Source organism: Pecten maximus, chromosome 14 (genome assembly GCF_902652985.1).
Source record: "Pecten maximus chromosome 14, xPecMax1.1, whole genome shotgun sequence".
Taxonomy (NCBI): domain Eukaryota; kingdom Metazoa; phylum Mollusca; class Bivalvia; order Pectinida; family Pectinidae; genus Pecten; species Pecten maximus.
The window spans coordinates 35,390,479-35,406,714 of NC_047028.1; the positions used below are offsets into that span (position 1 = coordinate 35,390,479).

Sequence of the window (16,236 nt, forward strand, 5' to 3'; positions counted from 1 at the left end):
ATCTAAAATTAAATATCTCTATCCCATAGACAGAATTAATCTGGTTTGGACATATGTTGTAAATTAAGTTTTTCCGCTATCTTACCTTTTCTGTGGGCTTCCATTTTGCGCTGTAGGCAAAACTAAATTTCCTGTGTAAACACACGTTCGGAAAATCCGGATATTTAAAATCCGGAACCAATTTATTGATTTTTGTTTTAATAAATGTGAAGCCTGTATGTACTACTTCATACTGAATACACCAATTATAGTGTACATTTATTTTTTCATTTTTTATGCATATCATAATACAGGAGTTATTTGCTTAACAAAAAAAATGCCCATGGCCAGGCTGTCTTACTGTGGTGTGCTACCAAAGCGTTTTAATGATCAAGATCGAACAGAACAAAGATCACACACCTAGCTCTAGGCCTTACAGAAATTTTTGAACCAAAAAATATCATAATTTCACATCACTTTCCTTAAACTAAATATTATAAAAATAATAAGTTATATATATTTCTTTGTATTCCCCTTTGCATTTCAATTTTCGCCCTTTTGTCGCAGTTTTTATAACTTTGAAATCACTGATATTGAAGGTTGATACTTTTTACGCGTGCCGCTGCGGATAAAAAGGTCGAACCTTTAAAGTTATATAACCTGCTTCACGACTCGGGGTACAACACGATGCGCACGTGCACGCTACACAGATCCTGTCGACACTAGCCGTCATCTAAATACATGTATTTAGTTTTTCATTCCCCCTTGCTACAGAGACACACATATAAACATGTTTCAACAAGCCATAACGTTGCTCTTGAATTGCAATGAAAGGTGAAAGAAAAGAAAAGGAGCCCTAGCCTGTTGATTCATATCGCGGTACCGGACTCTACCGGACACTACCGGGCGTTGTCGGAATTTCCGGACTCTACCGAGCTGTAATTAGTACAACCTTACCGGCATTATAACAACAGGATGTGTTGATATTTCTTGCAGGTCTTGTCGGAAGGTTTGCCATGGTAAGGAATAGTACTTGCGTTTTGACAGTAATTGAATGTAACAGATATGATATCTTCTGACTGTGTTGTTTTCTAATATTTGATGTAAATGTCGATGTTTTCCGATTTGTAGGCGATATTTGACGCGGGAAAATTATCCCAGGATGCTCTGGCTGCAGACATGATTGCAGCGCTGGCTGGTGATCATGATCGGACTTTCTCAACTGTGGACAGAGGTTGGTTAATTGTTTCTCAGCTTAAAGTACTGCAGAATTTCATGATTTGTTGATGATACACTGGTTTGGACTATTGTCATTATGTAGGGACTTCAGTTTAAAAAACAAACATTTATATAAACTTACGTTACGAAAAGTGCTCTTGAAAAATGATTGGGATACTGTACTGTAGCCATACTGTACAGTAGTCATCTGAATATTATATAAAACTACTCTTGGCCTATTAGGTGGATTGTGGATTAAGCGTGATCTGGATTTAAAATGTTTGTTGTTATCTAGATTATGATCATCAATGGGAAAGCTCAAATTTAAACTAATTATATTTCAACAGTAACTTGTATGAGGGGAGGTAACTCCTATATAATAATCTGTTTCACAAATGTGACGCAAAAAAGCAGTATTTCATCGAATAGCCTAGAAACGAAAAACAACGGAAACTATAGTCAATCTCTGTATCTTGATGAGCCACAGGATTTTGTAATGAAAAAAGGAGACAATAAGTGAAATAAAAGGATCATGAAAGATAAATTTGTAAAAATTTGCCCGTGTACAATTTTGTGTGTAATAATTTCATTTTAAATATTTATCCAGATTGATATCATATTCTTAACATCTGTTTAATTTTTACATATAATACCTCTAAACATAACAAATACAGACTTCACATTTACATATACATGCTAAGTTGCATTCGCTACATACATGTGATAATGAATAGGTACCATGTATGTGATTTGTTTTATACAAAAGTGCAAGTGTTTCCAAATAGTACTGTAGCAATGTGTATGCTTTAAAAGTTCAGTTTGGCCGGTAATTGGTATTCTTTTGGTGTTATCTGAGACCTGAGTATGGGCTCAACCTGGTGATAAATTTACAATTGAATGAATTCAGGCACATGGTTATACTTGGAGTACATGAAAAGCGAGAAATTAAGTCTCGCGTCCATCTGCATAGTGTATATTTTACAAAGCATACATGTATAGGTATATATTTTATATAATGTTCATCAACATTATCATCTTTAATATATAATACTTAAATATCACTTAGTATAATATATATGGGTAAAATAGAATGATTGTAGAATAAATATCGGTCACTCTCAGGTAATGGGCCATTTTGATAGAAACTAACATGGTCAACTTTAAACTACTGAATTAAAAAGTTGGGGTATAGAACTCCGCATAACACGTTATAGTGTCCATTATAATGTTGTTTAATAAAAGACATAATTCTATAATTATCTTAACAAGTATGACTGGAGAAAATTGATTTTATTTCAATAATTGGCTAGAATTTTAAAGACTTCCGGTGACAAATATGACATACAAATTTCTTTTGTTTTGTATTTTTTCTTTGCATGGTCTCTAGATAAGTACTGAATACATTAAAATTATGAAAAATGTGATTAAAAAAAAAGTTTGAAGTTGATAGTGTAGCAAATGCAAGCCCCGCAGCGGGCCGTTGTATATGTCCACATATTTTTGAGTAGAATTTACATATCAATATATGATTTTGATAATTGCCATCAGTATCCTAATTTATGTATCACTGAATCCAACAAGACCTTCGTGTCTTTTTCAGTCGGTCATTTTAGCGCTTGAAATCACTGACATCTATTACAAAGGTAGCAGTGTACAGTAAAAATGCCAAATTCTGAAAAATATGGCACATGTTTTAGATATGTAAACATTGCCAGTTAACCTTACATATAACCTCTAATAAAGTATGTATATTTGAAATCTGTACAACATTTGCAATTTTGATAGAGCTCTGAAGGATAAGTAAACTGATATTTTCTGTGATTTTTAGAGCTGTGAATACCATGGTAACAGCTTAAAAAATTCTCAAAAATTGTAAAATATTATGATATTTGACCCAAAATGGCACAATTCTCTACACAATTTTTTTTCTGAAACCTATCTAAAATTAAATATCTCTATCCCATAGACAGAATTAATCTGGTTTGGACATATGTTGTAAATTAAGTTTTTCCGCTATCTTACCTTTTCTGTGGGCTTCCATTTTGCGCTGTAGGCAAAACTAAATTTCCTGTGTAAACACACGTTCGGAAAATCCGGATATTTAAAATCCGGAACCAATTTATTGATTTTTGTTTTAATAAATGTGAAGCCTGTATGTACTACTTCATACTGAATACACCAATTATAGTGTACATTTATTTTTTCATTTTTTATGCATATCATAATACAGGAGTTATTTGCTTAACAAAAAAAATGCCCATGGCCAGGCTGTCTTACTGTGGTGTGCTACCAAAGCGTTTTAATGATCAAGATCGAACAGAACAAAGATCACACACCTAGCTCTAGGCCTACAGGATGATGTAACCTCTTTGAAGTGATAACGTTCATATTAGTTAGGTTTGGAAAATACTTTATGGCCTCGGATATGGCAATGTTATCATTTATAAAATGTCAGCAAGTAGGTAAAAGAAGCAATTTTTATTATTTTTTCCACTTTATTAATTGGGAAACTTCATTGAAAGGTAGACAAGTCGAAGGATGTCTCTTCTGGCCACCTCAACCCAAAGGTAGACAAGTGGAAGGATGTCTTCTTCTGACCACCTCAACCCAAAGGTCGACAAGTCGAAGGATGTCTTCTGACCACCTCAACCTAAAGGTAGACAAGTCGAAGGATGTCTTGACCACCTCAACCTAAAGGTAGACAAGTCGAAGGATGTCTTGTCAAGGTCACCTCGACCAAAAGGTAGACAAGTCGAAGGATGTCTTCTTCTGACCACCTCAACCCAAAGGTTGACAAGTCCAAGGATGTCTTCTCTTGGCCACCTCAAAGGTAGACAAGTCGAAGGATGTCTTCTCCTGGCCACCTCAACCCAAAGGTAGACAAGTCGAAGGATGTCTTCTCCTGGCCACCTCAACCCAAAGGTAGACAAGTCGAAGGATGTCTTCTTCTGGACACCCCAACCCAAAGGTAGACAAGTCGAAGGATGTCTTGTCAAGGTCACCTCGACCAAAAGGTAGACAAGTCGAAGGATGTCTTCTTCTGGACACCCCAACCCAAAGGTAGACAAGTCGAAGGATGTCTTGTCAAGGTCACCTCGACCAAAAGGTAGACAAGTCGAAGGATGTCTTCTTCTGGCCACCTCAACCCAAAGGTTAACAAGTCGAAGGATGTCTTCTCCTGGCCACCTCAACCCAAAGGTAGACAAGTCGAAGGATGTCTTACCAAGGTCACCTCAACCCAAAGGTAGACAAGTCGAAGGATGCCTTCTTCTGACCATCTCAACCCAAAGGTAGACAAGTCGAAGGATGTCTTTTGACCACCTCAACCCAAAGGTAGACAAGTCGAAGGATGTCTTGTCAAGGTCACCTCAACCAAACGGTAGATGACTGGAGGGATGTCTTCTGGTCATGACCTGACCTTGACCTTAAAAGTATCCTTTCCTTAATATTTCTTGAAGAATTCACTTTTATTAGTCTGTTATGATCTGTCAAGCTTTGATTACACTTAGGTCAAGTTGAAGTCAATTTCTTGGGTCATTTTCTGGTTCCATGGTGTCAACATTTTTGTATTGAGGTTTCATGAGGTCTTAATATTAATGTTACTGAATTTATTTTAGGCGAATGTTATGATTTCTTGCATGTTTTGAATTCAAATTTTGGGAAAAATATCTACAGATAGATATTTTGGTAATTACCTTTCAAGGTTCAAGTGAGAGCAGTTGCAGGCCGGGGTAATATATAAGAGTTTACTCTTTACTCGCAAATTCTTCTGATGTGATACAATTTACTTTGAATTGGACCTAATTTTAGATGCAGACATGTTGTTTTCCTTATCTAATAAAGTTAAAGAATTATTTGGCAGGATGAGGAAGTGGATGAGAATCGCCTTCCTGTGTTGCAGCAGATGAACAGAAAGAAGGTTAGTAGACTGTAGCTCTATCAGATATTACCTGGTGATTGTAAGGATGTTGAACCTTCAAACAAAAACATTTATACAACATTTTCTTATATTTTTCAGAGCCAGCAAAGATTTGACAAGACTTTCAACCAGAATCTGAAAAGGCACACAGTTCTGTCAATCTGCTATCAGAATAAATAAGTGTGCTTACTTCTTCCCCAACTTCCAAACTGAGACAAAAGTGGGTTATTGTACAAAAAGCAAAAGACATTGGCAGAGAGAAGAAGAAAATAAAAAGGAAGATAATTCACTGCAAGTCAAAGGTTAAAGGTAAAGGAAAGGGCAAAGGCAAGTTGAAAGGTCAATCAAAGAAGAATGAAGGTAAGCCTTCTAAGTTAATTATTAGGCATGTTATTGAGCTATCAGAGAGTAGCTCAAGTGAGAATAACTAAAGGTACAGTTCAGCTGGTGTTGCTATTCCGGTGAGGAGAGACGATTCAGAATAATTTCTGTGTCTGGTATCAGGAAGATTGAGCCAAAGCATCGATGGAGATATCAATGAGACTTTTGGACAGAAAGTGAAATCTAAAGTTGACCACATCAAGGGAGGATTTGTAGGATAGACTGAAATCAGACAAAGGAATGGAGAGGTAAACAGTCCTCCCATCAGGTTGATAATGGAGTGTTTCCAAGAGATTTACGGAAATCAAAAACTAAAGCTCAATCAAACTTTGTTGGGATTAACATCTCTGACAGATTGAGTCATAACTGATATAAATAAACTGTGTGACCTGATCTGTTTGTATACAAGAATTTTAGACCAAATTATGTTTTGTGATTGTGTCTGGATTGTTGTTGGACTGAGATTCATGAAATTCTGTTATTATCTTAATTAAATAGGCTTTTTACTTGGCCTAAATTATCCATCTGGATGTAATTATTCAGGAATGGGATTTGTATTGGACATGTTCAGGTCAGACAATTTAAAATGTTTCAATTTTTAAGTGTTTTGATTTTGTTCACAATATTTTCATCTCAATCTGTCACAAAAATTTTGTTTAAGATGTTCATTTTAGTTTGGCAAAGAAATGATGCATCAACCAAAATATTATTTTATAAAAATAAAACTTACATTTAAAAAGTTCATTGATACTTTTTACTCTGTTAAAGTTGTAAAAAATGTTTGTGTTCAAAATTTAAACATGTGCATGTTTTTTTTTTTATTATTACTATTATTATTATATTTTACCAACAGGTGAAATGGATTTGTTGATAATGGTATGGCTTTTTAACCAGCCTCTATTGATATTTGATGGTGGAGTATTTTAATATGATGATTTTATTTTCAGTTCTGTAGGATGATTTTCTACAAATGTTATATTGTTGTAGGTTTAAATTTACCTAGCCTCATTTTTGTACATATGACAGTCTTTGTTTGAAGACATAAAATAATTTTAATCCTTCCTGCCCGTGAAATGATATGTAGTAAGGAACAATAAGGATGAATGTGTTTGTGAAACATTTTCCCAAGCTGTATCATTTCACATTTTCCCTAGCTGTATTATATCATTTCACATTTTCCCTAGCTGTATTATATCATTTCACATTTTCCCTAGCTGTATCGTTTCACATTTTCCCAAGCCGTATCGTTTCACATATTCCCTAGCTGTATCATTTCACATTTTCCCAAGCTGTATCGTTTCACATTTTCCCAAGCTGTATCGGGACCAAAGTGTTGTTCCATCAGCGCAATCTTTTGTGTATGAAACAATTTAAAAATAGTTTTCAATATCATGGTATATTGTTAAGGACATGCTTTTCTTACTGGTATTGTCCTTTGAATTGCTTTACATCATTTAAAATAAAGCAAGTTTTCACTTCAAAGTTTAAGAAAACATTCAAATGTCTTGCCAGGTGAAACAGAAGTGTTACAGAAAATTCACCACCTATAAGATTGCTAAATTCAATCAAATCTCATAAAAACTTGTGAAAAAGCTACTGTTACAAATACATAATGTTACAAATATGGCGTCAGTCAGATACTGGATGGAATTATCAAATATTGGAATTTAGGCTCTCGTCCGGGAGACAATTCAGGGAGATTTGTCTCGCACTGGGAGACAGTCTCTATGATTGCAATATCCATAGTTATGATGGTAATATCCACGGTTACGATGGCAATATCGAAGGTTATGATGGTAATATCCATGGTTACGATGGCAATATCCATGGTTATGATGGTAATATCCAAGGTTACGATGGCAATATCGAAGGTTATGATGGCAATATCCATGATTACGATGGCAAAATCGAAGGTTACGATGGCAATATCCAGTGTTATGATGGCAATATCCAGTGTTATGATGGCAATATCCAGTCTAATGATGGCAACATCCAGTCTTATGATGGCAATATCCAGTCTTATGATGGTAATATCCAGTCTAATGATGGCAATATCGAAGGTTACGATGGCAATATCCAGTCTTACGATGGCAATATCCAGTGTTATGATGGCAATATCCAGTGTTATGATGGCAATATCCAGTCTAATGATGGCAACATCCAGTCTTATGATGGCAATATCCAGTCTTATGATGGCAATATCCAGTCTTATGATGGTAATATCCAGTCTAATGATGGCAATATCGAAGGTTACGATGGCAATATCCAGTCTTACGATGGCAATATCCAGTGTTATGATGGCAATATCCAGTGTTATGATGGCAATATCCAGTCTAATGATGGCAATATCCAGTCTTATGATGGCAATATCCAGTGTTATGATGGTAATAATGGCAATATCCAGTGTTATGATGGCAATATCCAGTGTTATGATGGCAATATCCAGTGTTATGATGACAATATCCAGTGTTATGATGGCAATATCCAGTGTTATGATGGCAATATCCAGTCATATGATGGCAATATCTAGTGCTATATTGGCAATATCCAGTCTTATGATGGCAATATCCAGTCTTAAGGTGGTAATATCCAGTCTTATGATGGCAATATCCAGTCTTCAGGTGGCAATATCCAGTCTTCAGGTGGCAATATCCAGTGTTATGTTGGCAATATCCAGTCTTATGATGGCAATATCCAGTGTTATGTTGGCAATATCCAGTCTTATGATGGCAATATCCAGTCTTATGATGGCAATATCCAGTCTTAAGGTGGCAATATCCAGTGTTATGATGGCAATATCCAGTCTTATGATGGTAATATCCAGTCTTATGTTGGCAATATCCAGTCTTACGATGGCAATATCCAGTGTTATGTTGGCAATATCTAGTCTTATGGTGGCAATATCCAGTCTTATGATGGCAATATCCAGTCTTATGATGGCAATATCCAGTCTTATGGTGGCAATATCCAGTCTTATGATGGCAATATCCAGTGTTATGATGGCAATATCCAGTGTTATGATGGCAATATCCAGTCTTATGATGGCAATATCTAGTGTTATGTTGGCAATATCCAGTCTTATGATGGCAATATCCAGTCTTAAGGTGGTAATATCCAGTCTTATTATGGCAATATCCAGTCTTAAGGTGGCAATATCCAGTCTTCAGGTGGTAATATCCAGTCTTATGGTGGCAATATCCAGTCTTATGATGGCAATATCCAGTCTTATGATGGCAATATCCAGTCTTACGATGGCAATATCCAGTGTTATGTTGGCTATATCTAGTCTTAAGGTGGCAATATCCAGTCTTATGATGGCAATATCCAGTCTTATGATGGCAATATCCAGTCTTACGATGGCATATCCAGTGTTATGTTGGCAATATCTAGTCTTAAGGTGGTAATATCCAGTCTTATGGTGGCAATATCCAGTCTTATGATGGCAATATCCAGTCTTATGATGGCAATATCCAGTCTTACGATGGCAATATCCAGTGTTATGTTGGCTATATCTAGTCTTAAGGTGGCAATATCCAGTCTTATGATGGCAATATCCAGTCTTACGATGGCAATATCCAGTGTTATGTTGGCAATATCTAGTCTTAAGGTGGCAATATCCAGTGTTATGTTGGCAATATCTAGTCTTAAGGTGGCAATATCCAGTGTTATGTTGGCAATATCCAGTCTTATGATGGCAATATCCAGTCTCATGATGGCAATATCCAGTCTTATGATGGCAATATACAGTCTTATGATGGCAATATCCAGTCTTATGATGGCAATATCCAGTCTTATGATGGCAATATCCAGTCTCATGATGGCAATATCCAGTCTTATGATGGCAATATACAGTCTTATGATGGCAACCCTTACAGAACATTCTAATACTTAAGGTATACTTTAAGTATGGTCTAAAGTACACTTGAAGTATACTTGCCAGATTATAAGCAAAGTATACTTAAAGTATTTTGATTTATATGCAAATTAGGTAGTGTTAGCCATTACGTACTTCAGAGTTTACTTGAATGTGTTAGAATGTATATTTAATGTACATAAGTTGAAATATACTTGAAATAAATTTACTTGCTAGTAGTCGGAGTATACTTCAAGTATACTTGATGAATACCTATAGTCAGAGTATACTTCAAGTATACTTGATGAATACCTATAGTCAGAGTATACTTCAAGTATACTTGATGAATACCTATAGTCAGAGTATACTTTAAGTATACTTGATGAATACCTATAGTCAGAGTATACTTTAAGTATACTTGATGAATACCTATAGTCAGAGTATACTTCAAGTATACTTGATGTATACCTATAGTCGGAGTATACTTTAAGTATACTTGATGAAATACCTATAGTCAGAGTATACTTCAAGTATACTTGATGAATACCTATAGTCAGAGTATACTTTAAGTATACTTGATGAATACCTATAGTCAGAGTATACTTTAAGTATACTTGATGAATACCTATAGTCAGAGTATACTTTAAGTATACTTGATGAATACCTATAGTCAGAGTATACTTTAAGTATACTTGATGAAATACCTATAGTCAGAGTATACTTCAAGTATACTTGATGTATACCTATAGTCAGAGTATACTTTAAGTATACTTGATGAATACCTATAGTCAGAGTATACTTTAAGTATACTTGATGAATACCTATAGTCAGAGTATACTTCAAGTATACTTGATGTATACCTATAGTCAGAGTATACTTTAAGTATACTTGATGTATACCTATAGTCAGAGTATACTTCAAGTATACTTGATGTATACCTATAGTCAGAGTATACTTCAAGTATACTTGATGTATACCTATAGTCAGAGTATACTTCAAGTATACTTGATGTATACCTATAGTCAGAGTATACTTTAAGTATACTTGATGTATACCTATAGTCAGAGTATACTTCAAGTATACTTGATGAATACCTATAGTCAGAGTATACTTCAAGTATACTTGATGAATACCTATAGTCAGAGTATACTTCAAGTATACTTGATTTATACTTGAAAGTATAGTTCTTTCTAGATTTGGAAAATGAGATGCAGATATGGGCATAAGTCGTTTCTGCAATAAAAAACAATGGATGGTCTTAGGCTATATTTCCAATTCCTTTTAACTCTGTCAACATGGAATGGATACTTAAATTCATCCAGGGCTGTAACAACAGTATCAGAAGTGTGGTGTGCCACAAATGCAGAATAATGATAACATTTTCAATGCAACATTTCTTGTACTTACTTTAATGATAAATTTTCCAAAAACAAATCTCAAAAAAAAAAAACAAAAAAAATAAACAAATAAACAAAAAACAAACATGAAGGTAGGGTAGGTAAACACCAAAGTGGCATCAGTCATGTGCACAGTCACTTCAGTTTAAGGGTCATCCTCAAATCTGAGCACTTTCCATTTACAGCTTGAATAAGTGTTCTTTCGCCCACTTGTGGATATTTTGTCATCACATTACTCTAAAATGAAAAGAACTACAAACTTGTACTACAGTCAGATCACAAATCATATGTATGCACACAATTTTGCATTTCTAATTATGCGAGCCTGGTTGTGGATCCTTATGAAATAATCAATTATATGCTAATACTGAAAATAAAGTTATTATATGAAATGTTTAAATTTTTTATATCTTGGTATGGTCTAACTGGTCTTTTATCGGTGTGAAACACCAGATCATGTTGTCCACTCCAGACCTGACAAGAATTAACGTTCTGGCAGAATTATATTTATATACAAAGTAAATTATTCATAATTTTTTGCGAATATCATTCTCATGAGCATAATCCCTTTAAAAACTGCATAATTTAATTACTTATCAAGTTGTAAACATCATAAACTCACCCAGTATTGCGCTCAAAATCTCTTTGTCTAGAGCTGGCCGATTACTAGTCCCTCTGGCACAACTCTTTGCTAAGGTGTCCTGGTCAAAGAAGACCATTAGCAAATGCCTGGCTAAGTAGGTGGGACTACCCCCACTTTTCCTCAATACTGCTTCAAGTTGCTGCTTGCTGATTCTAACGTTGGGCCTTCCTTGAACGAGGAGCTGCTTATTGTTATTACATGTATCCTGAAATCATTAAATAAATATGCATGAATATTTAGACATATTGGGAACTACATGAATGATCTTGCTGGAGTTCAAACATGTTAATTGTTGTCATGTAGAACCAATAGCTTTTCTTGTCAACAAAAAAAAATCTTCCATCATAAATTTGGTTGAAATTGAAGAATTATTATATTTTTTTTACAGTTTAACTGTTAACCACTGCAATTCAAAAATGTCATAAAAAGTTAAAATTTTGAATATGTACTATGATCATCCAATAGAATATTTCAGCTAGTGGAGAGACACTAATAAACATGTTTGATCTGCATGCAGTAATTAGACAAGTTTTTTTGTATTATTGTACATTAACACATAATCAAATACTAGCTTTAGAATTCTTTATAAAATTTAAGTCATATAGACTAATTAACGATAAAATGATTCATGATTTAAATTGTGTTCAACAAAGATTGATTCTACTTGTGTATAAGAAAAGGCCCAATGAGCCTGTATTGCTCGTCAGCTCCACAGGTCAGCTTAATGAAAGAAGCAATATTGGTTTTTCTTCTTTTTTTTAATAAGAAACAATTACTCGGCTGTAAAGTGGGTCGATCAAGCCTTTCGGTTACACAAACTTTGTAGTGCATAGTAAAAATGTGATAATTAAAAATAATTGATTTTTAGAAGCAAATGTAATTATTAATTTATCAGAATATTGCAAAATTGAATAATAGGAAATTCAGAATTCAAAACTGACTTTACATAACCTTTTTTTACCTTCAAAATCAACAGATCAAGTGTAATTCTTAAAGTCATTTTTAGTGTCATTTTCAAAAATAGCAGCCAAAAAGGCATTTACATACTTGCCAACTTTCCCGATTTAGTCGGGAATTTCCCGATTCCAGACTCCCTGCCCCGTCTCCCGATCGTATATATAAAACATAGTGTATTCTCCCGATTTTGGAGAATATGTCTTGATAACCCCTATTCATCTTGTTAGATTCACTTAGGCCTATGACAGGTAACGCTTGCTGGCTGGTGAAAGACATATGTGTGGGGCATTGGTCAGTTAACTGACCTGCTCACAGACCGTAACGAAATTCTGACACTTCACTGACTGCAAGGGTGACAATACCCCGATAAATAAACAATTATATATATATAAGATAAAAAGTCAAACACAGATCTGCTGTCTCCCTAGTACTTTCACGGGTACATCGTGCCGCTCTTCAGGGGATTATGAATTTTATTCAGCACATTATTTTATGATGTCATAGTTTGACGACGGCATAATAGTAGGGTATATAATTTATAAAACATTTATTTGTCCAGTTTGAAAGAGTTGAAACCAACTATATGATACAGTTTAAACAAACCAATCCATTAAAAACTTGATTGGAGCAATTACATTGTATAGATCTGTACAACAAATCTATAGATCCGTACTCCGTAGTGATGGGAATCGGTTGGCAGAATCACAATCGATAATCGGTAGGCCTCCAGTGAACGATTATCGATTATAATCGGAAATTGACTATTTCTACTAAATTGACCATAAAAATGCCTAAAATATATAAAGTTGCCTTTATTAAGTGTTATTTGGTGTTTGTAGCTCTGATGTCTATACAATATACTCTATACAGTTAATAAACAAGAAAACAAACTTTAAAAAACGACATTGAGCTTTATTTTCATCCAACAGGCACTTTTACATTGTATTTTACAAGCTGAAAACACGTTCTGAAGGAACAGATGAAGCAGGGATGGAAAGGTATTTCCTTTCCAAAACCTTCAGATGCGGATAGAATGTGTCATTCTTTTTCCACCACTCCAGAATTGGAAGATGTAGATCTTCCTGTGGAATTACAGCACTGATATATCTAGCTACCTCCGAGCTGATAGTGTCACACTTCGGTTGTTGACTTTCCCCAACACACACTACATCATCCAGCCAGTCTTCCATGTCACTGCTGGTGAATTTCCTCTTCTTTGGAGAGGACAAATTGGAGGAAGTTGATGAACCATCATCCTTGGGATTTGTGAGCGATGGCAGAGCTGGGGTTTCGTTAGTTTCCTCCACTTGCTCCTTTTTCACTGAATGTGACACCTGACTGTAGTGCTTGTGTCATAACCCCACAGAAAATTTCACTGGAATTCCACTGAAATCCACTGGAATTCCACTGGAATCTCGGATTTCCAGTGGAATACCACTGCAAAACTGTAATACCAGTGGAAAAAAAATCCAGTGTCAGTGGAATTCCAGTGGTAAAATTCCATTCCAGTGGAAATAACCCAATTGCAATGGTATTCCATTGGAAAATATTTCCACTGGGAAACAATTCCAGTGGCACTGGAATTTCACTGATATGTAAATTCTAGTGGCAAATCATTGCTTTTTATTTCCAAAATTTAATTAGAACTGGTATAGAACACAAGTTTCATACCTATAGTCTCTTGTTTCACCAGTAGGAGATCTAGACTAATAAAAAGAACACTTATCATTAAGGAAGGTTCAGCTTTATTAAATATTCCAATGATCATCTCTCATAAAAATTAACCCTATAATGATGTCAGCATGTGAACCATATATGACGTTCATTGTAATATATATATTTATATATATGAGTACTACCTCAACTTGGTAGTGAATTGATTAATATATAACATAAACTTAACAAAAAACTAAAGAGTACTAACAATCTTACATGAAGTTGTATAAGTGTTTAATCTCTACCAGATATTATAACCTTCAATTGTGCTCCAAGATTTGGTGGTTTGCTCAAGAAGATGAGATCAGGGCCAATTTTCATGAAAACACATTTTGTTACAATTTTTTCTACTGGGATAATTTAGCACTCTGTTGCCTCAGACACTATCATAATATGTTCACAAAGTCTATTGAATTCCGACATTTGTGTGTTGGTGATAGCTCCTTTGTCCTCCTGGGTCAGTTTGAATTCTGCAGTGTGGAATTTCTCAACAACAACATAATTCTTTGACGTGCAGATGAATGTGACAATGGAACCATACGTTTCCTCTTGGTTGTTGATAAAGCAAATTGTGTAAGAGTTCCTGGTTTTCCTGTTTTGGTATTCCTTTGAGTACAATACTTCCTCGCCATTCTAAAGTCGAAGGAATACAGAGGGGTTGCTGGCACGAATATCTGCATATACTGCATTGTAGTAGCTTGAAGCTGGGTTAAGTGGTCTCCTCTGCCCTAGTGCTGTCACTCTTCCTTTAACAGTTCTATCTTCTCTGAAATGATTGTTGCAAATTTTCTCATTAATGTATGACATCATGAAAGCAGATGAAGAAATAAATAAATTGTGTGTATATATATGTAGCACTTTAAAATACTAAGATCAAGTTAAAAGCAAAAGCATTGTTTATGTTCCTTTTTTATTGCATTCTTGTTTTAACTTACTTAATAAGTTTTGAACCAAGTGATTCTGCAAGAGACTTAATGGTGTCATCAATGTTCCCATGAATATATTGCTGTATCAGATTGGAAATCTGCTTAGACATTCCGACAGCAAAACAGACCTGAAAAAAGGTGTTTAACATTCAAAAAAGTCTCTTGGTGTCTGTTGCTGCCACCATCATCTTTTAACAAGAATGTTTATTAAAAATTTATGTGATATTTGCAAGAAACAGTAATAAGTCCAAATGTAAAATAACTTAAAATTGTTAAATTTCATTGTAGGAATAGACGTTGATATACCCTAGAGGGTAATCTTTCCATTAAAGCTCATCTCCTTGCCTCGATCATCTCTTGGTTGCCAGGTAGGGCACTGATGCCTACATGAAGAAGTTCAATGGAAAAAAACAGGCACATTGTGTGGTTGCCTTGATGAAGGAGAAACATGACAAGAAAATATATTGCATTATTTCTATCCTTTCCAAGAAAATGACAATGGAGTCCAATGAAACCTCCCCCTTCAATTGGCTTTATTGTAAGTATATTACCTGACTATTTACATGACCTGTACCATGTACCATACTTTTCAGATAGCTATTCATGGATTCAAATCCATAGCAAGAGAAGCCATATAGTGGTCCAAACTGCTTCACTGTTGATGCTAAATGTCTCAAAAGATGGACATTCATTATCTGCGACCCAGGCGAAATGATTTGCAAATAACCATGGTTGACCATGGTCTTACCATGGTCGACCATGGCCCAGAGACCATGGTTGACCATGGTCCTGGTAATTGGCACCATTGCCAATGACCATGGTCAATAAACATGGTTAACCATGGTCAAACCATGTTCTGACCATGGTCAAAAGCAGTGAAAACATGGTCAGACGATGGTCAAACCATGTTCTGACCATGGTCAAAAGCAGTGAAAACATGTCAAACCATGGTCAGACCATGGTCCAAATATGCTGAAAACATGGTCAGATCATGGTAAAACAAGAATGAGATACTTGATAAGCAATGAATACGATAAATTTACACAAAAATACTCAGCAAATATTAAATTTAATTAATTTTAGGCTTGGAAATAGGTATGGGCTATTCCAGTAAAATATCTTTCTTACCCTGAGACTCCAACTTTAAAAACTGTATTGTAGTTATATTTAGCCAGTCCTATACTAACCCACCGCATGTAGAAGTAGGAGGCCCCTGGTCAGGTAGATTTTTCACTGGAATAATCCTA

The 16,236-nt window shown here is 35.1% G+C and overlaps 1 protein-coding gene and 1 long non-coding RNA gene across 2 annotated transcripts; one reads left to right on the top strand and one right to left on the bottom strand.

The window, feature by feature from the left end:
* The first annotated feature begins 4,373 nt into the window (after nucleotides 1–4,373).
* LOC117341614 lies at nucleotides 4,374–6,290 on the top strand. Its single transcript, XR_004535679.1, has 3 exons — nucleotides 4,374–4,628; nucleotides 5,041–5,116; nucleotides 5,216–6,290. It is a non-coding gene; the product is annotated as an uncharacterized LOC117341614 (long non-coding RNA).
* An 8,153-nt stretch (nucleotides 6,291–14,443) lies between these two features.
* Nucleotides 14,444–15,795, bottom strand: LOC117341882. Its single transcript, XM_033903742.1, has 3 exons — nucleotides 15,541–15,795; nucleotides 14,999–15,117; nucleotides 14,444–14,829 (listed from the first exon to the last, which is right to left on the bottom strand). The coding sequence occupies exons 1-3, from the start codon at nucleotides 15,793–15,795 to the stop codon at nucleotides 14,697–14,699; spliced, it is 507 nt and encodes a 168-aa protein (XP_033759633.1). The 3' UTR covers nucleotides 14,444–14,696.
* Between the last annotated feature and the right edge of the window lie 441 nt (nucleotides 15,796–16,236).